The 24,091-nt window shown below is 36.3% G+C and overlaps 1 protein-coding gene across 1 annotated transcript in view; it reads right to left on the minus strand.

The window, feature by feature from the left end:
* Window positions 1-24,091, minus strand: part of LOC112947345 (LIM zinc-binding domain-containing Nebulette) — a 231,760-nt gene that overhangs the window by 4,443 nt on the left and 203,226 nt on the right. The window contains exon 6 of the mRNA XM_026039409.1: window positions 1,460-1,575. Coding sequence (XP_025895194.1) covers window positions 1,460-1,575 — 116 coding nt within the window. The remainder of the gene's footprint in view (window positions 1-1,459; window positions 1,576-24,091) is intronic.

Raw genomic sequence — 24,091 nt, forward strand, 5'->3', positions numbered from 1 at the left:
CGGAGGCAACCAAGTGGGCTTTAGATTTTCAGGCATGGCTATTCTCTAGATGCTAAACTTGAAGGCTCCTTGCTTTACTCCTTTATTCACTAGCAAATCTGCTAGCAAAATCTAGGCTTATAGGACTGCCCCCACCCTTTTTTAACTTCATTTCTTTTGGAAAGCAGCCAATTCCCCAACACCTTGAGATATCCTTGAAACTGAATATCTGACTAGTTTCAACTGCCTCACACCTCCTAGGCAAGTATCCAAAGAAATTCCCAAGTTTTGGCTCACCCAGAGATACAGGTATGTGCATCCTGGACCTTTCATCAAGCTAAGGAACTTACAAGCCTGAAAGCACTGAAACTTCCCAGAATTTTGTGATCTTTGCAGATCCAACCAACTTGGTAAACTTTTTTTTTTTCATTTGAACAACTTCCCTTTTCCTAGCCAGCTATAAGTTTTATTCACAACTAAATGCTTCTTCATTTCTAAACAAGGTGGCAGAAGCTATAAATATACTCAAAACAACCTTTCAAAGTTTTCTTTCAGAAATTTTTTCTATCACAAAGAAAGTTGATATTCCTAAAGTAAAAAGTGATAGAATCTGAATCGTGCATTATCTAGGCAGTGCTATGACAAGAAAAAAAAATACATGAGAAGCACTAAAAACTTAACTTTACATCTAAAGAGATCAAAAAGTAAAAAGGTCAATTTTCAAAAACTATTTTCCTGAAAAAAAAATTCAAATCTCCCTCCAAAGTCAGTCACTTCTGACATCTCAAATTCATTCCAGCTTTACATTCTCATCCACCACAAATAAAAACTTCATGACTGCAGCCATGGTTTCATGATAATGCTTTTTTTCAACTGCTCAGGAGTGTAACTTGATTTGCATCGGGTCTGAACGGGCGCRTGACTGTTCTACTGAATTAGAAAGGACATATCAATACAGAATATGTGCTGGCTTCATACAAACAACACTGAATAATATGGATATGCATAACAGCTGCCAGGACAAAGTCAACAAATAAGTTAAACCAACAGAGTGATCATAAAAAAAGATTGGTGTTACTAATCTGGCAGGAACCCGAGTTCATCAGTCTGCATAACATCAAAGTCTAGCCCCAATGTTTTAGCAGGTGGAAGATGCTGTTGTTTCATCTGACTCCCTGAGATCATAAATTTTTATAATACCCACTGGCATAAAAGTTTTTGCCACTGCCCTCAGTGACTTATTTTTCCATACATTCTAACTATCATCCACATTTAGGACCACCACAGACAAATATACATAAAAGGTCAAACACAGAATCAAAAATAAAGAAACTGTCAGAAACAAGGGAAAACACTAACTTCCAGAATTCTCAGGCTACAGAACTCAAAGAGATCAATTTGCTTGCATTTAAAAGATTTCACAATAATGTCTGAAAATGCTGCTTAACAAAAGGAATTGTTATTTAAATTCTGTACTCACCAGACCTGCTGAATGAGGCTGTGAATGCATTGACCTCATGGATGACATACTGGTCTGATGCATGTATCCATACCCTTGGGACTGGCTTTGCTGATACGCACCAGGGAGAACAGGGGCTGTGCATTAAGGAAACACAAACACATCACTGTAAGTTAAAAGAACATCCTTATCCCTCAATTTCTACAAGTTGCAGTTTGTTTTCTGATTAAGGATCTACATTTTATATAACTACTCAATGCAAAACTGATGAGAATCATTTCCATATACAACATACAGCCTTCCATGGACTGAATGATACATAAAGGTAGCCAAAGCTATGGCAACATATCAAGTTTAGTTGAAAGGAAAAGCTTAACAGACCTTAAGGATTTTAATCATAAAAAGACATCCTAAAACTATCTCACCATTAACTCAAGTTTTGACGCTGCCACAGATGAGGTAGTAAGTGGGAATGCTATCACATACTTTAAAAATGGCATTTTGTGGCAAAGACTGACCAAAGCAAAGGTATATACTGGCTTATATACCAGCAAAGTTTTGAAATATCTTACCAGAATTCAAAAGCAATTAATTCCTAATTAATTAATTCCTAATTAATTGCAAACTAATTCTTTCTTATGGACCATGCAAAACAACAACAAAAATACTGTTCCACAGGAATAGTCATAAATGTAAAGAAGTGCATCCAAACTAGGTTTCTTAGTATATTCTGATTCCATTAACATTCTTAGTAAAAATAGATGTTAGTAATTATTTAATTATTTCAATGTCCATCTCTTTCAGCATCTTCATCTTACCACATATCTCTTCTATTTCTCCCTTATTCGTTCATATTGTTTTAGCAGTTCTGAAGATCCCTAACCATGACTATGTTTTTGTCTTTTATTGTACCAACGGGCACTGAATGAGCTAACACAACAATCAAGGACTTCCTACCTCTGTTGCTTTCTAGAAAAGCATTAGTAGACATTCAATATCAGTTCAAGCACAGTGCTTTAGCAACAGATTGAATCAAAATGCATTAAAAACACATTTGACAAAAAATCTGAAAATACTGAGGAATAAGAACAGCRTGTTAGAAATAAGCTGAGCATAGGTGACTATTCACTGTTTTCCCAGTAAGTCTAAAAAACATTTTTAGAAGAAAATTAAAGATTTAAATGGATTCTACTAGATTAAAATTTCAGTCAACTCATGCATGTGCATGTTTTACAAAGGACCAAATCTTCGCTAGTCCAACTGGAAATTCACTTGGCAACACCAAAGTGTATTTCCTGTGACACATCTACAAGAAATCCATTCAGCCCATATTCTATCAGATTTCTCTGACAAAATCCATCTTTCACTTACATAAGATGGAGTTCATTCAGCCCATGAGTCAAAAATCCTCAAATTTGGAGTCATTCAGCAGTCACACTTTGGGAGATACGTCTCTTGGGTTGGTTGGGAAGCAAAGAACCATTTCCAGAGCAACCACTACACACAGATTCAAGCAGAAGCAAAACTAATGTACAGTTTAATGTGTGAGTAGGGAAGAATCCACATCTTGTAGTATGAGTTGGAAACCTTCATACCAAAAGAAAACCCAACTTTATACACATATATGAAAATTCCAAATATTTATGTTTGGATTAATAATACTTTGTCTGCCTCTCTAGTGATTGGAACAACAGATGGATGTGAAAAGGATTATTAAGAGGTTTGCTGAACTATGTCTGAAGGAAAGGTTGGCCTTGTGCTTTCAACATGGATTTTTACCTAACTTGATTCCCCAGCTAGCAATACCATTGATATGAACATTTTTTTTTTCTCTTAAAGATCATTTATTTTAGTTAGCATTATCAAGCACACTAGGTAAATAATTACAACTTTGGATGTTATTTTTTGATCTACTATACTTTTAAAGATAGAAAAGTACGGCTAAGATTTTTCTGGTTTAGTAAACATGCTTCAAACTATTGTAATGAATAGATTGCTTTGTTAAGTGAGTGAAATTAAAGTGAAACAGTCAGATGCGACACTGGAACATGATGAATAATGGATGTTTTAGAAGTGCCAAGTTCATTCTAATGACATATGAGTACAAAGACATTTTAAAGCAGTTTAATCATCGGAGAATTGCTGCTCGTTAACATGTTCACAGAATTATCATGCATTAAGTGAATAGCCCTAAGTAGTTCATCAAATAATTTATGTTTCAGTGTTGTTACAAGCTCTTTCTACATGACCAGATGTAGCCCTTCATGTGAGAAAAGAGAGAAACATAATTTAATCAAAGGTTCTGTGATCAAGCCTGGATGAATACATTTTGCCTATTTTTGCCTAATTTACCACAAGCATAATGGTTTGTCAGCTCTTAGAAACCAATGGAGTTTCATCTCCTCATACCAGTAGTAAATTGGTCAAGTGGTTCAAAATTGAGCACAGCTTGAACTTTTTAACTTACTAGGAAGTAGCATCTAAGTGGAAATCAGCTGCTGATCTGTCAGCACTGTCTGCAGTGCAGCCATGAAGAGCTAGGAGCTGCTCTCCTTGGTTCCTGTGAGAGATTATGAAAACCTCTTTCTTTTTCTTAAGTGAAGATGTTGGTAAAGCAGTTCACTCTTGACTCCTTCTCCCCCTATCTCATCTTTCCTAACACTTGCCAATTTGTCAGTGAGAGGCAGCAAGCCAACTGATGTTCTTTGTTATATCCTCCAAATGGAGGGCCTTAGTTCAGGAAGGCCAACCCATACCTCCCATCTTAGTGACGGCCGTAGCGGGTCTGAGATGTGCTTTCCTCTTTTCCTTGAGTTTCTTTCCAGCTGAGAGAATTACCTCAAGCTGTGCCTCAGAATCTACTTACTAATTTACTTGCTACARTTGAAATTAAGCCCAGAGAAACAAAGCATGTCTTCCAAAGTATGAAAGATTTTGGGCAGCATTATAAACTGAAATATTATATAAAGCTTCCAGATAAAGAGAAGGGATTTCTAGGATTCCATGGCTTAATTATCTTTCAGTGTTTTATATGAAATCAGTGTGTACAATACCTGACTGAATAGCTCCACCTTTTCTTCCACTAAAAATACTGTAGTAGGGCTACAAAAATCTGCCACTTTTAAGAAATTTTCAAGAAATCCTCAGAATGTTGCCTATCTGGTTATAACATAAATCAGCCAATTAGCGAAGGGCAACAGATGTGAGCTATGGTTTTGGTTGCACATAGATAACTCAAGATGAGACTAAATGATGCAGGGGAAAAAAAAAAGTTTGACTTTTCCTCATTATCATCGCTGCCCAATAATGGCAATATTTTGGCTCGGACTAAAGTATAAAGCTCTGTAACATCACTGACAGAAGCAGTAGCAAAAAAACAGTGGTTTTAGTTAACCTAAGGGAACAATAAAGCACCGTGGTGGAACATAAAATTCATTTAGCTGAAACCAAATTTATTGGCAAGGGATCGGAGGGCTGACCATTGCTCCCAGAAGTACAGGTGGGAGTTGCAATAAGACTTTAGCAGATGCATTCTGAGGTATCAAAATTCGCCCGTTCCCCCCTCCCCCCTTCTTTTTTTTTTTTCTTATTTTAAGAATTCCTCCTTGAAGGAATTTATCCTGTTTTTCTTACTATTGCTTTATAGGCTTCCCAAGAGGAAAGGAAGAAAAAAAGTGGAAAATGAATGACTGCTAAAAGATCGAGAGGAAGCTTCCTGGTATGAGCTTGCTGCAGCAGACCATGGGGTCTGCATTGCATGTACTTATCAGGATATGTTTTGAGAATGACTGAAAAAGAGAAGGATTAGACTGCAGAAACAGAAAGAATAATTAAGACAGCATTGCATAGCTACAAGGTAAAACAAAAGTTTATGCTGAAATAAAAAGCATTTAAACGTCATTTCCCAAAATATATTGATAAGCCAGTCCCTATAGCAATCACACCAGTTAATGGTAGACATTGTTATCACAAAGATCTTGTGCTGGTGAATAAAATCAACTAACTAAAGCTTAGTGGTTGTTGCCCCTCTGGATTATGTACTGTCTCCTTTACTGAGCTAGCATGACAGCAACTGACAGTTCATGGTAAAACTCTGGATAGGCACTTACAGCTATAGTATTTTCAAAAGCAGTGAGTAAGCAAGTATACAGTAAAAATTTAGTGCAGCACAATAAATAATAATCCTGCCATTTATTCTTACAGACATGACACCATTTTAACTATTTTGCTTTGATGTGATCTCCACACATGCTTCTACCACCAATCTAGTAAGATTTCAGAACACTTGCCAAATCCTTTACATGATTTTGTCATAAAAAAAAGAGAGACCAGGAAGTAAAAAAGACGATCATTATTATTTGTCTAATATACATAAGACAATAATTAAGCTGTAGATTTCCTAGAAGCACAAAAATTTAACAGCTCTATAATACAGTATTATCTTTACATCATTATTTACAACATCTTGGTGTTACTGACATTATGACTATCCCCTGAAGCTTCTTATAGGAACTGTGTTGCTGTGCTACTTTTCAAGTCCTTCCTTTGTTTTGCCTTGCTGGGGCTTTCCTTTCCACTGGTTGCAACATCCAGAAAAGCATATATGGTCTTTCTGCCTTAAAAAGTCTCTCTTATAGCCTTCAATTCCTCMTTTCTTTTGCACTTTACCTTATTTGGGGTATACAGGAATACTGCAAATGTTGTGTGTGTGGATTATTCCCTGAACTTCACAGCTCTCTTGACCATTTTCAAATCTAAGTTACACGACTATACACCTAAGGAGATACAGCCTTATAATAAACTCACTGCATTAAAACTGGTAGACAATATCAATTGATACCAATTAAAAGCTCCAGAAAGTGTCACTGAAGTAAYTTCAGTTTCAGACTTTGACTTGGTATTTGAYATCATATTTTCTATCACTTTCCCAGATTTTGGCTGCTGCTCCACATTAAAATCTTTAAACTGTTTTTGGGTGCAATTTGTATTACCAACCACATCTCTGAACAAAGTGATACATTATAATTACCTAGATATTTGAATATTATTATAATTTGCTACCTCTTTCCTGAATCCAATTGAATTTATTCATTAATTTATTTTTGGCATCTTGAAAAGCAGTTTTAAGGAGAAAATTGAAGACTCTTAATGCACTAATTTCGCACAAGTTTACATCCTGTTCAAGCATGAACAGCAGGATAAATGAAACCTAACTTCAGTCAACCAAAATTTAACGTGTTTTGAAGGAAGCCTGTATCACAGGCTAATCAGAAATTAGAATCTTGATATCTTGACAGCAAATAAGGGAGGATACATATGATGAGGATAGGTTGTGAAAAGCATAAAAAGAGAAGAAAAGCAGCTTGTCTGACATGATAAATGAGGTATTAGTAGGCTTTTGAAGATAAAGTGCTAAGCTGTTATTTATTTTTATTTTTTTTTTTCCCTGAAGTTAAGAGTGTTGGAAGAATTCAGCAGGAGTCAGGAAGTGCTGCCTCTCAGAGAAGCCACAGGCAGGCAACCCCAGATCCCCACTGAATACTTGCATTTGATGCTCCATGAACTGGCTGAGACGCCCTAATAGTTCACAGCTACTAGAAGCAGGTATCCAGCCACCCTTTCTTTCTCTCTCTCCCTCTTTTTTCTTTTTCTTTTCAGCTGTGTTGTTTTGCTGCTGGCTTGTTGAACTGAGTCAGCTCAACAAAGGATAAGACTAGTGGCAGACCCAGTGCAAGGGAGGAGGCAGGACCAGGCACCCAAAGCCATATGCACCCCAAGGCAACAGACTGTTAGATCAGCGCAGCTGACCACAGAGGCACCCACTGAGTGCCTTGCCTCTGTGTGAGCTCCCTGTGAGCTCCAAATCCTAACAATTTAATATCTCAGAGATAAGTCCCTCCAGGCACCACAGTAGTCAGCAATGCTGACGTAACTCTGCATCTTTCTGTATGCTACCATTGACATGCACTGCATAACAGAAGTCAAAATTCTCGTATAGTATTTGAAGAAAGACATTGTAAGTTTAGAGAAGATGTGGAAGCCTGATGCAGCTTCTTCCAGATGAGCTGGAAGCTTGATATTAAAGCAAATACCAGAGAAACAGGCAACCTGCTAATCTGGTTAGAGAGAATGGGGCCTGATGCATTCATCAATCCAGCGAGACTTTGGTGAGTGCACAAGGACCACACAAAGACAAGTGAGAGAAGGCAAGGAGGAGGCCGGCAGGTGCAGGAATATTCCACTGCATCCCCACAGAACACTGCACGAGGGACTACGCTACAGATGAAATGATGAGAAGTAGTCAGAGAAGTAGAGAGAGCACCTAGAAGAGTACAGAGAAGTCACATACTGATGACATTTGTTGAACCTCATATATCTTTCTCTAGTCCAGTGCAAAATTGATTTTCAAAAATGCTCATGTCTCAAACTGGTATGAAAAGATAACCTCAAAGGTTCATGCCAAAAAGAAAAAAAAAAAAAAAAAAGGAATAATTTTATGCTAATCACTTCAAAAGATCTATGTTTAATCCTAAACATTTTCAATATTAGTTATAATTAATGTACTTCAAAATGAAACATATTTCAAAATAGATTGGGATTTCTTGTTTCAAAAATGTCAGGCTATAAACTTAATCTCAAAATTTAAATATCTGGATATTAATCAGAACTGTCCCATTTCTGTGAGAAAGCCTGGCATTAAATTGCTATGTTCTGGTAAACAATACTAAAAAATTCCCATCTAGCTCTAAGATTAAATAGCCCAGTGTTAGCTTTTCAAATAATCTAGAAAATGGAAACAACTGCTTCAAGCTTTACTTTAAACCAGCCTAACTACCAGAGAGAATTTTATTACTTTGTAGACACAAAATACAGTAAAATTCACCGGAAAAAGGTCAAACAGCAGAAATATATAAAAAGCACCAACCTGAAGACTGCAGATGGTGAGACCTGATACAAAACAGTGCAGTTTTTAGAACAGTGGAAAAGAACATGGAAAGGCACCTTGGCATTTTTTCCTGTGTGCGTGCTACCTTCCTCTTCATTTCTTTTATTACTTTTTTTTCTTTCTTTTTCTTGTCCTATACTTGAAGAGTTAGGCTGCTTTCATGGATGTCTAAACAGCTAGGCTTGCCGCTCTCAGTGGTGCTCTGTCAGAAGCAGCAGTTTGTCGGAGTACTATCCATCACAGGAGTCAGTACTCGTTAGTAAACTGGAGTATCAAACTCAGATATAATTAGGTTGCTGAAATAACAACCTGAAAATATGGCCTAATTCACACGGGGTGCTAATAAATATGTGCCGTGTTCACTGACCTCATTAGAACTGAAGCACCCAGCTACTTGRAGTCAGTGGTAAATTTAGAACAGTAGAACTTTAGGAAGTTTCCATAACCTACATTATAAAAATAAATCAAGAATAAACTATGCAATCTTCAAAACATTAAAAAAATGACTCCAGGGGAAAAAATGTTCAACAGAATGAGTAATTCTGTATTTAAAATAACAAATATTCATGACACAAAAAATCAAATAATGACTATTATCAATACTAACTACTATTACACTACAATGGATAAAATAAAATGATTTAAACTAAACTTCATTCGTGTAATGAATGAATAGAATAAAAGACTGTTTTCAGCACCCTTTATTATAATAGGATTTTCTAAAATCGGCTAACAATAATTAACCCTAAATTAGTGTACCCACCATGTAAGCTGAAGTAAATTGTTGTGGGAAACACAGAGTCGACCAATAACAACTCTTACAGCAGTTTCATTATAAGAAATGAAAATTTGATTTTGAATGAAATTACCAAAAAAAAAAAAAAAAAAGATCACACAGCTATCTCTTTAGCATATGTCAAAGAAAATAAGGAAATTTTAAGAGTAATGATCAAAGAACATGTAATGTGTTCATAACTAATGGAGTCCTATATTTTATTCATTAATTTGTTTTCCTTTTAGAGGAAACTCTCTCTCCAGAGATTAAGCATAATTTATAAAAACTTCACCTGTCCACAAATTTCTGATTCAGAACCAGTAACTGGAACTAGAAGAGAAAGGACTGCATTTTCGAAGCACAGTTTATAACAAATACTATAGGGGAGGAGATGTTGGTTAGTTACTCATCATCTGGATTGTGAATATTATTTTTCTGATTATATTCTTTAAAATAAAGAGTTTTCAACTCATCTCTACAGCCTCTAATATACACACTTCTACATATATGTACTACATTATTTTATTTCTTAGGAATTGTTCTAGCAGTRCAAATATAAAGCAGATGTCCACCTGTGACRGATATGCTCCTTTCCCAGCTCAGCCTGGCCTGTACCTTACATGCAGCCCTGTTCAGTTGCTAACCACCAGCGATTTATCTAATCCTGGTAGGCGCCACCATCCTGATTTCTTCTGCCACTTAGACTCAACATAACATTCCTGAAGGCTGCATCCCAAAGGGGCGGTAAGGCTAATACACTAGCCAATGGGCCTCTGAAATGAAAGAATGACTATAAGTCAGTCATCTTATCCTATAAATACTCGGACAGCCCGAGAGCCCTTTGAGCTCTCCTGACACGGCTGCGGCCTGCACAGCAGGATCTCCCCTTGAGCAGGGATGCCTCTCAAGGTTACTCCTCGAGGTTGAGAGACCCCCCACTTCCACAACAGATTTGTGGTAAGTGAACATAGCGCGCTCTCTTTAACTTTACTTTGTAACTGTGCACAAGAACCCTTAGTCATAAACCGTTGACCAGGTCTGGGACTAGGATTGGATCCAGCCGCACCCAGACTCCTCTCAGAAGGAGCCTGGAAAGCAAGGGGGTCCAATCTGAACCTCGTGAYCCAACGGGAGGGTATCCCAWGATAATTCTGTATTATCTTGAGCCTCCATGCAGTGAATAATAAGTGACCTTGCCATAGAATCTYRTGAAATCAYTSTCCATATTAATAAATCCTGTTATTATTTCTTTCATACGAGTGAAGTGCATTTGTCACTCACCCCTGCCACCACTCGTTCCGTGACACCACCTTCACGTTATATGGATTACAGCAGCAACAGCTATAATACTATGCTGSAATTACTGTTCACTGTTAGCCATAGAGTCTGAAGAGTTCAACCTATGTATCTACAAGCAGCAAGTGCATCGTAACATTTATGTGTRTCCCCATTTCTCTTACTGTTATTGCAACTGAGATATAAGTTTAGGATAGGTTTATCACACAGCCTTCTGCTTTGGAGTCCCAACTATGAGTTGCAGCAACATTTGGTGGCAAACACATAACAGAYCTTATCACAAGCTGAATTCTCTGGCTGACGCTCCACCTGAACCGCGGCAGGTGTCAGCTTCCCTGTTTCCAGCCATACCACATTCTTTTGCTTATGGAAGCACAAAACAGCTGAACATAAAAAGGCTGATGCTTGAGGCATTCTAGGGCCACAGTGAGGAAAGCGGCTATTCTGTCCCACACTGTGAACAGGCAGGCTCTAGGCTTTCTCACAAATGAAAAGACTCAGGAAAATGAAGGTTATGTTAACATTCTACACTACTCACGCTACTCAACTTGAACTCAGTTACATTTACTGAACATCAACTGTTGTCCATTTATATTAAAGAACCCTAAGTTCCTCTTAAGGTATTTTTAAGGAACACGTCTGATTTCTATACAGCTATTTATCTACATAGTGGATATAACCTATCTGAGCAACAGTGGAAGGTATCCAGATCAAGAAAATGATTGCACATAATTTTACTGGTGATACTTCTCATCTGATGGACATGAAATCCTCTGAAGAGCATCTAAAGATGCTAGAAAGGGCCACGTGGAAAAACTGAAACAATKGCTTGGCAAGGGAGCCACTAACACTTCAGCTGTTGAATCACTTAATYTCCTTTCCACTCTCTGCTCATCAGCGGTCTACAGGAAAAGTGAGTATCAGAGTATGGCAATCAGTAGGGTAGAGAGGGGGAGGATCCCCTGAACTGCTGCCATGCCACAGAGGCTGCAAATGGAACATCTCATGGAGTCACCTTCCCCAGAGTGTGTGGCTGTTACCTTTTCATGCTGCAAGATCTCATCAGTGTAGGGAAGTGCAGGAATCAAACACAGACCAAGGGAGTGTAGGCAAGAAATATTTTGGGAGTGTGAAATGTAAAGTTCTCCCTGGAATGTTAACTCATGAGCAAAAATATGCATTCAGCTGAATTGCAATTTATATCTGCATGTATTACAACCAACATGGGATACGTAGTTTTATTCTCAAAGCCCTAAATTAAACCTTACTCAGAGTTTAACTGAATGTAAAACCTGACATTGGCTTTAGAGTTACATACAAAGTTTCAGGTTTTACACTACAAAAGTTTTTAGATAGTTCCTAGTTCTTTTGCGGTCCAAGAAAATGAAATCTAGTTTTCTGGACTCATTTCTCTCATGGATTATCCTAAATAATTTGTGGTACTAAACAGGTACTAAACAGATAAGAAGCAGTTGTGTACACATTAAATTAGTTCAGAAGAGTACCTAGTTTAGTTCAAAAATATTACAATAGATTTATTGGAGAGGTATTTATAGTTTGATGCCAAGCATTTGTACCACAATATACACTTACACACTTGGTAGACACTTGGCGTCTAACAAGATGAAAAGGCACAAAGTTTTGCCATGATGCTGTTCAGTAAAAAAAGACCACATCTCCCATTAGCTTTCAGGCTGGCAAATCTGCTGGGGATTACATGTAAAATAAGCAAAACCAGAGCACCATCTAGTCTGAAATAAAAATAAAAATTYAGAAACAGATGTAAGAGCTGGTGGATAAGAAAAGAGCGTATGTGACTCCAACCAAGAGGGAGTGCACAGGGTTCTGTTTTGATGTGTTCAGTCTTTTGTGGCAGTGTGGCCTGCTGATACACTTAAAAAGGGACAAGAAATCTGCAAAAGCCAGTCAAGTTCTTCCTGTGAAACCTACAATCCCTCTTCCTCCAAATGCCATATTTGATTACTGGACTTTAGGGAACAACGTTACAGAAACAGAATTCAGCTTCCTAACATAAAAGACCCTTTCTTCCTTCACTGCTAGAGAAGAAAATATAACTATTGTGTCATTCTGCTTGACCTCCTAAAATGACAGAGTTCAGAAGCTGAATATGAAGAGGAGTAAAGGATTTTTAGCCCTGTGCTCCTGCCAGCTGCACCTGTAAATGGAAGACAGATCTCTCCATTACAATCTAAAGAGCAGTAGCAGATAATTTCCTTCATTTTTCTTTGACTTGTCTTTTACTAATGGTGTTTTTCCATCCTCACAACAAAAAGGTTCTAGTGAAAAAAAAAAAAAAAAAAAAAAAAAAAAAGAGAGAAGGAGAGAGAAAGGAAGGGATCCAGATTCTGACGCCCTTCCTCCTCTGTATCTACTGGTACAACAGAAGGGTATTGCTATAATCCCAAGCCAAGCAGACTCCATGGTCCATAAACCAGGGAACATCTCTGTAAATGCAATGAGAGACAATAGATGTATTTCCTCCATTTCACCTTACTACTCTGCTTTCTGAACAAAGTAACCCAGAGGAGAAGGAGCAGTATAGTTCCYGATTGTAGCCATTTCTGTGGTGTAGGTAGAAAGGCTGTTGGAGGCTGAAGAAAATCCTACAAACAAGTATTTTACACATAGAACACAGATGATGTGTGTTCAGGGAAGGAAGTCACTGTTACAAGTGACAGATAATAATACACAGGGCCTACATTTGCTCCAGGCAGGGCTGTGCTCAGCCTGTAGTTCAAACAACAGCACCTCTTATGGTCTACAACCCTAGTGGGGAATGAAGAAGGAGAGCCCRCAGAGTCTGCAGAAAGTGAGAGATGAGAGAGCAGTAGGCTCAGCAACACTGGGGCCTTTCTTCATCAGAAAGTTCATGATACATGAGGAGGACATGCTTACATGATGATGGGAAGATAAAAGAAAGACTTTGTTTCTCCCATATCTTTGCGCACAAGGGGAGAGATGAAAGGACTGCTTGTTTCTCATTGACTTCCCTTCAGCTATCAACTATACAAAGACCTCAGAACATTAAATATTCAAATCCCACAGGAAAATTCTGTGATACTGCATGTTCTGGGGACTCCATATATTTTGGAATAAAGTTGTTCTAACCCATTTCCAATATTTTCACCCCATTTTTTTTGCACTAGCATTTTCTAAATCTGCCCAAAATTAATTATGGAACAATTAATCAATAAGTAGAGTAGATTAGTATCAACGAAGTCCCTAACAAGAAGTTTCACTTTTCTCACAGAAAATTAAAATTACCTTTAGGACTGATAAAAAAGAAAGATAAAGACTTTTAAAAAAATAAGGTATTCATACTTTATTGAAATTTGTATATTTGGATGTGTCAGAGAAAGGAGGTAGCTTCCAAGGGCAAGTAAAAGACTCAAGTGTTAGCTGCAGACCCCTTTTATCTAAAGAAAGGAAGACCCTAGAAAATGTAAAGAAAAGAAAGTTTAAAAGAAAAAGGGTAGAAAAACAACCAAAAAGATCTAAAGAAAAAAAAAAAAGAAGGCATATCAGGCGAAAAACAACAACAACAACAACAAATGTTGAACTCATCTAATACAGGATGATCATTAAGGTTTTTTTAAAGTTGAAGGCTTCAGACCAAAAACAAATTTGGTAATATTTAAATAAAGCCCTGCTGATTTAAACCAAATAAAAACATGACAGATATAAACAGAAAGCCCCATAGAGATACAATAAATTGAAAGATAATTAAAATAAAAACTGAGTGAAGGAAGAATATTGGAAAGTGAAATGAAAACATTCTGCTGTTATAACAGGATGCAAGAAAAGCAGTATAAAAAGACTTTGATAACTAAAATAAGAGGGGGAGCCTTAAGGTTCATTTACATGATAGTATAATGAAAACAAAATGTAGACATGAACTGTTGCATAATAAAAGAACAGCAAAAGAGAGAGAAAAAATAGCAGTGAAGTGAGGATAATATTGAAACTCTTCCGATGTTCACGGGTCTTCCCATTCTAAACATTTAAAGCAACTACAAAATGAGGGGAAGACTAATGCAAAATAGAAGTGACAAAGAAATGGTATTGTTAGGCCAGGCTGTTGTAGCAGGGCACAAATGTGTGGTCACTTCTCTAGCCATAATGGTAAACCTAAAACGTGTTCTATTAGTAGCTAAGTGTCCCCTGGAGACAGATGATGATATAGGTCAACTCTTAGTGGCAAGTTTCTGCGCTCTAAAAGGCTTAAATTGCTTGACATTTTAATCCTAAACCACAATTTCATCCGTCTGTAGTATTTTGTTTCTTTGTTACTTACAATGGACTTGAAAAATATGAACTAATCATAAATGTTTACTTGCCGCCTTCATTTTATTTTRCCATTCTTTGTCTATAACTGCATACACTGCACATGCCTCTGAGCAATTGAGCAAGACTTGCAAAAGATCATATACCACATATTCATTTCAGCCCACCACACATTAACACTCCAGTGCTAGCAGTACTTTCTTCAGTCTCCAGAAATGCAACTTTTTTTTAATTAAAAAATATTTTCTTTTTTATTAAAAAAAGTCTCCAAACCATCCCCAATACTGTTCTGAACTTATGCTACTCTTAAGCATTTTTGCTCTGACTTTGGGGTAACAGAGCTAGACAAAAGAGCCTTGAGACATGGAGGGAGCTGAATGCCATTTTCATGTATTGATCTAAGTTGCTAGTAAGAGATAGTGGATTCATTGTTATTTTGAATCCTTAAAATAATAGAAGATATCTTTCTAAAAATATATGCATCAGCACATCTTCTGAGAAAAATTGTACAGTCCGTCAACAAAGAAGGCCAAATAGGCAATAGCTGTGTTCTCTTCTGCCATTAGGAAACAAAACTCCATAAACAGAAGCAAATCTGAGATATACACAAAAGCAATTGCCTCCTCTATAAAGTAGATGGTTAAAATACAAGTATCATTGTTCAAAATAATGCCAGACTGAAATATGAGTTGAGTCATATGGTCTTCTCCTGAGGGCCTGAATGCAGACAACCAGGACAAGACATTACGTGCTGGGAGAGGAAGCAGAGCAAGATGGTAAGTGTGATAAGAACCGGGAGGAAACACGGTGTGTATGGCAGCACAGAAAATCAGGAGAGGGAAAGAATGAAACCCTTAGAAAATTAATTAAATTAATTGAACTAAAAGCAAATAAATCATCTCTTGTCTTGTTGCTTTTCTTCCTAGAGTATTCTTCAAGGAAGGACTCGATCAGTTTAAATAAGTAGAAATTAATCTAATTCCCATACTCTTCCTCAATTTCTTCACATTAAAGTAATCTGAAAGACTTCCAAAAATGACTAAATAGTTCCATTCCTGAGAAGCTGAAACACCAGTGTAAAACACAATATGGAAAGAGAGAAATTGTTCATTTCTCTTCCTTCTCAGCCAAGCTGAAAGCAGCTGATTCAACAATAGTTGAAAATGTTGGAAGAGCCACTAATGTGGCAACCAAATATTTCCAGGAAGTGCTACAGAATGTCTTACAGGTAAAAAGGAAATCTTTGTCAAGGCAACAATTAATTACAAAGAATGTAGGTTGTAAGTTTTAACCTCAGCACCTAAAATAAGGTCAGGAAGTCATATAATAAGAAGAAAGTATAACCAAGAACCTGAGAAGCCTCCTYATGATGTTGCTACTAAAATTCCTCCAGGACAACAGAGGCAGTTATTTATAGATTTAGGATAAACCTTTGGGATCAGATTTATGAGGAAACTCTAATTAAGAAGCCAGAAAAGGACTGGAAGAAGTACCTAAGAAAAAAACAGTAGCAGTGCCAGTGGGTGAAGACTTACGTTCTTGGTCAAAAAATCAGTAACAGCTTACAGAATAAATTGGGGCAATGGGACAATTTAGAAGCTCCTGAAAGATAATGAATCAGGCCAAAGACATTATTTAGAGGTTGTGAAATCGGTCAGAGGTCTCCAGTTGTATATCATATTAGTGCACCATGGGCTTGAGTGGCCACCAGTGAGAAACACTCCAAGACCTAAAAGTACAAACTCAGTGAGAAATGGCAGTGAAATCTCAGCAAAAATAGTTTGGTTCTCATTTACTGTGGTGCACCTTAACAGATACTGTTTAAAGGCCAAGGGCCTAATTATCCTTTGGCTATGTGACAAATGAGATTTTGGATGAAATGCTGCTTTGAAAAAAGTTGATATTTGTGACCAAAGACACTATCTTCTGCTGATCGTTTCAGAGTAGAAATAGCCCACAGAAATGGGCCTCTTGGTATCATTCTTGTAAATAAACAGAATTGTGTCAAAATACTTAGCTCTGGCAATTATTTCTCTCCTGCAAGGGAAATGGCCTACAAGCTCTCAGACAATGGTTAACCAGTTGGGACAAGAAAGAAAACAGTATCTTGCTAAAATATGTTGACCTTGGCAAGGATGTATTTCACATATCACCATAACAATAGACTTAAAAAGATACACACAGAGAAAGCAAACTTGCCAGTGCCAAGAAAGCCAGCAAAATAAAGCCCATTTCCTCTTCTCAATACGGCAAGTAATAAAAAAATCTCGGTTAACATTCAAATCAAGCTAACAGAGCAGTGTTAAAATGGCTTGGAGTAGAGCTTGAAGAAACCAGGACAGATATTTAGGGACAAAGTGCAGTAGACTGAGAAATCTACTTTTCATCAAGGCTCAGAGACTCATAAATGCACGTTTTCACAATGATCTGTGCAAAGAGTTTGGAATAAAGTTAAAATATCAAATAAAGATGAACAAATAGGATATAAGGGATTTCACTTTAGTCAAGGACATGGATATTAATTTGATCACAGCCAGAGCTCTTCAATCCAAACACTTTCTTCCTSACCTTTTCTATAATCAGAGCTGTTTGAATGTACCTGCATGGTACATAGCACAATGCTGAGTCCCTAAACACTAGCAAACACAGTAAAATATTACTCTGGTGAGTGGAAGGAAGTAAACAGGCAGTCTACAATTAAAGTGTCATAAAATATTTTTAAAGCACAGGTAAATCAAGCATCTCAGGTAACTAAATGGTAGCTGTATCTTTACTCTGACCTCTTAATCACACGCACACATAGAAACACATAAAGAAAACCATCTTGGTGACTTTTTGACTTTTTGGTTGAATTTCTCAATGCACATTCTTCTAGAATTAAGAAACAGAGATCATATCACTATTTCTTCTTTTAATTATATTTACATCACAATATTTCCGAATATTCACAATTCACAAGTTTTTCATAATACATGTTTGTAGTCATTCCTCTGGGATGACTAGAAGGGGGATGATGTTATTCATCATTTTCATAATTTTTGTCCTAATCTATTGCATCAGAAAGATGCAAGACTTGACTTTGTTTCTGAGAAAGCAGGTTTGCCAAAATATCGCTATATTAATCCATGTAAAACAATATCATAAATTATATCAGCTTCCCAGTTGAATACTAACTCTGATTTCTAATTGTTGACAGTATGCAAAATTTCTATGTGGTAGAAATTCCCTAATCATTCTTGTTGATTCACTCTTTCTTTTCAAGTGAAAACCAAAAGCTTCAACCACCTACAACATTCAATATGGAAAATACTTCCACCACTCAAACACTATTATATGGTTATTATCTCACTGAACATCAGGTAAATTTAAATTTCCCACTTGAAAGTTGAATTTTTACAGCTATACTGTGTCTCTCAAGAGGAGAAAAAAATAGATTAATGTAAGTTGTGCAAAAATACAAAGCACTTTCATTTAATCACTGTAAACTGGAGTTAGTAGTGCTTTTAGTCTGACACTATTCCCAAGATGGTGAAAAATAATACAAAAAATAACATAATTTCATGCAAAAAAAAAAAAAAAAAAAAGTGAAGGCTTGAGATCTTGCTTTGCCTCTTTAATCAGTTGGTACAATAACTTATACAGTTTCTAATGCCTTGTGACTATAGAAGGATATTTGAGTTAATACAAGCCTGTGGTTTCAACACACTTGTGAGGGTGTTATTAGCAAAAGGGGTGGGAAGAGGGGGTACCTCCTTCATCAGATGGTCTTGTTATATCACTGCAGTAAGAAAAGGTAGGATTCGTGTCAGAACCATCTGACTTATCGTCTCCAAAACTGGAAGAGTGTAAATACTGCTTACTGTAACGGCTTGCTCTTTCTACAAAAGCAGGAAGAAAGAGTATCACAGTAAACACACGACAGAAGCAGAACAAGAAAAACACTAACTGCAAACACTGATATTAATATACTGATGGGTTTAAAATGAGGATCCACATTTGAACACTTAGTTCCAAAGGCTGCCTTAAACTTTGTCCTCTGCTTTAAAAGAGCAGCAGAAGTGGAAGGCAGGGTAGAGATATTTAAGAAGAAATGGGATGAAGACGAAGCAGAGAAATGTCTCCAATGAAAAATCTAAATATTTCCTTATCCTGACACATACAAAATTGTTAATTATATGGAAAATGACTTGGACTGGTATCACAGCAGTATGCTTCCTAGTTTAAAACACTGTTCTTTAAAGCATTTGATAACAGAGTCCAGACATAATAGAGTCCAGAAAACACACATAACTTTCATTTTTAATTCTGAGGCCAAGAAGGAAGCAGAAATCACACCAAAGTGTGTTTTGGACCTATCTGTTTATCAAAAATAAAAAGACATATAATTTGAGTGGAAATAAAGAATAGGGAACTGTGTCAAGATAATAAAATCATCCACAGTATCTCATTATTATTTTTACCATGGCAATGAATGCAGCCACAACTGACTTTTTATTATTATTCAATAACAATTCATCTGTGATCACACGATTAACTCTTCTGAAGAAAATTTATTCTTCCATATTATTTCTGAAAGCTTGCTCACTGGATGATTATTTTCCTTATCACAATTAAGGTTGTATAAATATTTTCATTATAAAAAGACCTGAGGCTTATAACTCAAAGATAAATTTGCTCAAGTCTGAAATTGATTCCAAATATTTCAGGCTAGTATGTTTTCTTTAGTAATTTTCAAACTCAGTCCATTCAGACACTAAAGTGACTGCAAAACTCAGCCTACTTTTCTCAAGAAGATGCATATTGATATACGAGATGTATATACGTATAAAATAATACAAGTATTTGAGAAACGAAAAGACCTCAAGTATAGTTCATGTAGCTAGAAATTTTGAAGGAAGATTATAGAGTATTCTAGGATATACAGGTCTTAACTTTTATTTTATTGTCATTATTCTAGTAAAATAAAAGTCCTTTGGATTCAAGGAAAAGTCTGGCCACCAATTAGGGTCATATCCAGGGCCTTTGGCATCCTTCCACTGACTTCAGAGAACATTAGAATGGCCTTTGGGTAATTAATGGATAGAACATGATTCAAAAATAAGAAAATCATAGGGGGAAAAAAAAAAGGTAAACCATTTTAACAGGACATGCTTTAATGTGTATTCTCAAAGAAGACCCAAAATGAATTCTTGACACCATGATGTCAATAGAAAAACTACTATTGGCTTCAGTAAAATTGGAATTTTATCTTGTAATTCCCCAGACTTTCAGTGTGCTAAGACTAGTTTGCAAATTTGCTCTTAGTTTCATTTAAACAAGAACAAAATGCACTTTCCACAGTTTCTCTGTTTCCCTTTGCCATGCATAGCAAAGAAAATACATAGGCAAAATTTGGTAGTCAAAATAAATATTTTGGAAAAAAAGAACAACAACAATTTTTGAACTAAAATCTTATTGTCTACTATTATATTAACTACTCTCCTTTTCTACCTATCCTTAAATTATGAATGCCTGTAAGGATACAAACAACAGCATAAGTCATAATATCATGTGCCAGAGAAATTAAATTTGCACAGACAAGCAATCAATTTTATAAAGAAACCATTTTCTTGATCTCTGAAATTTTAGTAAGGGTTAGCTATTTGAAAAGCCTAATTATAATGAGGGCAAAGAAGGTTAATGCTTTTTAAAGGCTATCTATTTCTAACTGGCACAAGTAAATCTTATTTAGGATAAAATTTCTTTCAGTTCTTTGTTGTCTGTACATGCAAGTACATGCTGAAGTTCCTATAAAACACTGCTTTTAAAATATTACAGTTTTATATATATGAAAACATACATATAAAACATGTCTGTCATACTGGCCAGAAAATTTACTGCATCCACTTAGTTTTATAAACATAAAATGCTGATTTGGGGGAAAGTCATGATATAATCAATACCAGAAAGCATATGTAGACTTCTAGACTGAATATTGTCCTCCAGAGGATCAATGTCGAAGATGGAGCCAGGATCTGTGCGCCAAACTTTTAGATCTTTTCCCATAGCACAGGAAATGATAAGACAGACGAACAACAACAGAAGTAAAAGCATGAAAGGAATGAGTTTAACAATTTCCCTTACAGAGTAATTAACTAAAACATCTAAATRTTCACCTGAGAGGATAAGAAAGCATTAATTTCCTACTTAAGGGAACTTGTGGTGTTCATGTTAAGTGCTGATATCATTTTAAAGAGCCTTTTCCCCATTTTTATTTTTGTTTTGCTAACCATGACCATAATTTGTCTTTAAGTCTAAATAAACAGAAACAAGTTAAACAACACCTGAGAGTATTCTTTTTCACCAAGAGAACTTAAATCATCAGAGATAGAGTATGATTTCCCCAGCCCACCACCAGCACAGGCACCGGGGGTGAGATTCTTTCTCCACCTGGGTATYGGCAGCACATGTCCTTGCAGCTGATCTAGTCACTATAGGCCTTTCTTTGCATACAGTGGAGAGTCGGCCTAATCTGCAGAACCAGGGCCAGAGTTCATGTTAGAACAAACTAAAACAAACTTCTAAAAGTTGCTCAATTCATTTAAAACTCAAAAGTATATATCTTCCTTAATCAATACAAAATAGGAAATAGAAAAATGGGCTAGAGTGACAAGGTCAGCCAGAGAAATCTGTATTGTAGACATCTTAAGCTAGGTAATAGTATTTCATAAATTCACGTCTGAACCAGATAATAACAGAAGAAAGAAAGCATAAAAAATAATTACATATCCAAGTTCATATTACAAACACAGKATAAATGTGAATACATTTTTAATTATGCTTGTAATTTTTTACACATTAAAAAAAGTCTTACAATAAATGCACAATCAGCTACCGAGACTTTTTGATCTGCTCACAAAAATCTGTACTATATATAACACTCATATCTGCTGCGTCTAAAAGCATAATAATCATTTATCTCCTCAAACCAGTTTAAAATAGAACCTTGATGTAAAGTGAAATCAGCTAAAGCTTAAATCCATCAGATCTCACCCTTCTACTAGTGCCTTGCTTCACAAGCAGTCCTGTCTTCAAGATTTACCCCATAAAGTGGAGGTGGGAAAAATAATTATCTTTCCAACTTTGTCCTTTTGTTGGTTTGAGTGGTATCAAGCTAARTGATAGGTAGGGTAGGTAAAGCAGGACTTTGGGGAGCCAAAATATGTTGTGTTTCAAATGATGGATTGCCTGGAGGCAATGGAAAGAACAGACATAGGTAATAAAACAAATCTCACAGCTTTAGAATAGCTTCAATGTAGGCACATTATGTGTTATCTACTGTAACTCCCATAAGTGAAGTATAGTGCTAACTCTTACTTGACAGGACAAATAAAAGCCAACATATAGTCTTTTGATAAACTATTTGTGAGTCCTAACAATGATAAATATGCAACTATGTGAACTGCTGACAGGCATGAGAACGGTGAGGGAACTGGTAGATTCCCAGCTTTTCCTGTTTAACCATAAACTAGTAGGTGAAAAAAGTAACAAATATGGCTTCACAGGAGTATTAGTACAGCTACCATTAATTTGTATCAATTTTATTATCCTGACAATCAATCCTGTTAACATATGTCAATTTAAAATATCTTTAAACTCATGTGAAAATCATGGAGGTTCTTTAAATCACAAATCCAAAGCTCAATTTGAATTAATTTTGATGACTTTAAAATGTACTACCACAGTTAAAACTAGCGCCTACTTTTCAGAGCAGAGATACTAATTTTAGCAATCGGGCATTTGAAAACGTTCTTACAGCTTCACTGATTATACTTTAAAAACCTACCAGATGGATTCTAACAGAGAGGTTCTTTTTCCTAAATGGTTCAACATTTATCAGCTAGGAAAAACCCCAAGAGSTTTTTTTTAGTCTGTGATTTTTTTCTTGGCTGCCAAGGACATTCCATGAACAGGGAGATCACTGCTTTTTTATTTTATTTTCAACAAGTAGATATTATAATTGCAGTTCACTCCGAAAAAGCTTTAGCTGAAATATTACTGGATATTAGGCTTTCAGGTATATCATGGCCTATTTCCTTTAAATAGTTGCTCTATTTTTGTTCTTTGGTGGGGAAAGGRAGTTCATAGAACCTTGTGTGTTCTGAACCTTTACTGAAGTATTTTAGGTTGACAAAAATTTCTCTCCAAGAGATGTTCTTAATCCCAGTATGTTTGTGCTAGCAATCCCTCAGTTATTGGACACAGGACTGCACACAGGACTACAGTACATGTGCAATGCAGCATAGCCTAGGAAGTCTGAAATGTGCACTGATAAGCATATTGCAAACTGCATATGAAACTCTAATTTCACAAGAGCCCTTTTATCCTTATTTGGCTGCACCACCTTTAGCAGCAAAAGAGGTCTATTTATTAAAGTGTGTCGGTCTCTACAGACAACAATTTATCTGGAAATTTAATTGCCCTAAGATCCATAACGTATGACCTTCTGAGACTTTCAAGGTCTTAAAAGCTGCAAGACCTTCCCTAGGCAGAACTTGCTAAACACTCTACTTCTGTGAAATCCTCTCCAACACAAGGATCTGGCGACAGACATGTAAAAGGACAACATGCACAAGGAAATAAATACACTTATTTATATTCATGGTGGRTAGAATAAAGAATAATGGCTGCAAATTGTCTCAGGAAAGATTAGGATAGGTCTCAGGAAACAAAAATGCAAGGTAGAAAAATCCTGAGGCTCTGGAACAGGGTTTGGAGGCTCATTTGGAAGATATTTGCCAGGAATAATAGAGACATAGCTCATCTTGCCTTAGGCAGGAGGGTGGACTATGARACACACTGATTGGTCTATTCCACCTGTCCAGCATGTAATTTCAATGATTTTTTTCAATGATAGGCACTCTTAAAGTCAACCYTTGTTATTGTTAAAATGAATCAAGGACTTTAAAATGAGTATCTCTGGATTCCTGCAGTCTCTACAGCTGTTGCCAAGCACAGAAAAAGAAAAGGTAAAAAGAAACATCAAAAGAAAATGTGGAAAAAAAAAAAGAAGAATGGCTGGTTACCTTTCCCTTTATCATAGCATGTCTGTGAACTTCCAGCAGATTTTGAATATTTATATTCAAATACTCAACAAATACGTAACAAATATCCCAAATGACATCTTAACACTATGCTCTATCTCTACACAAAGAAATGATCCATATCCCATCCTCTAAACACCTGGTCTTACCTTGGACCATCTTTTATAACACTGCTTCTGAATTAAGGTGTTTGGCTCACCAGAGATAGCAAGGTATTGGTGAGTTACTGCTGGAGATGATTTGAAAGC

The sequence above is a fragment of the Nothoprocta perdicaria genome, unplaced genomic scaffold (genome assembly GCF_003342845.1).
Source record: "Nothoprocta perdicaria isolate Ctin4 unplaced genomic scaffold, notPer1 scaffold_23, whole genome shotgun sequence".
Classification (NCBI taxonomy): Eukaryota; Metazoa; Chordata; class Aves; order Tinamiformes; family Tinamidae; genus Nothoprocta; species Nothoprocta perdicaria.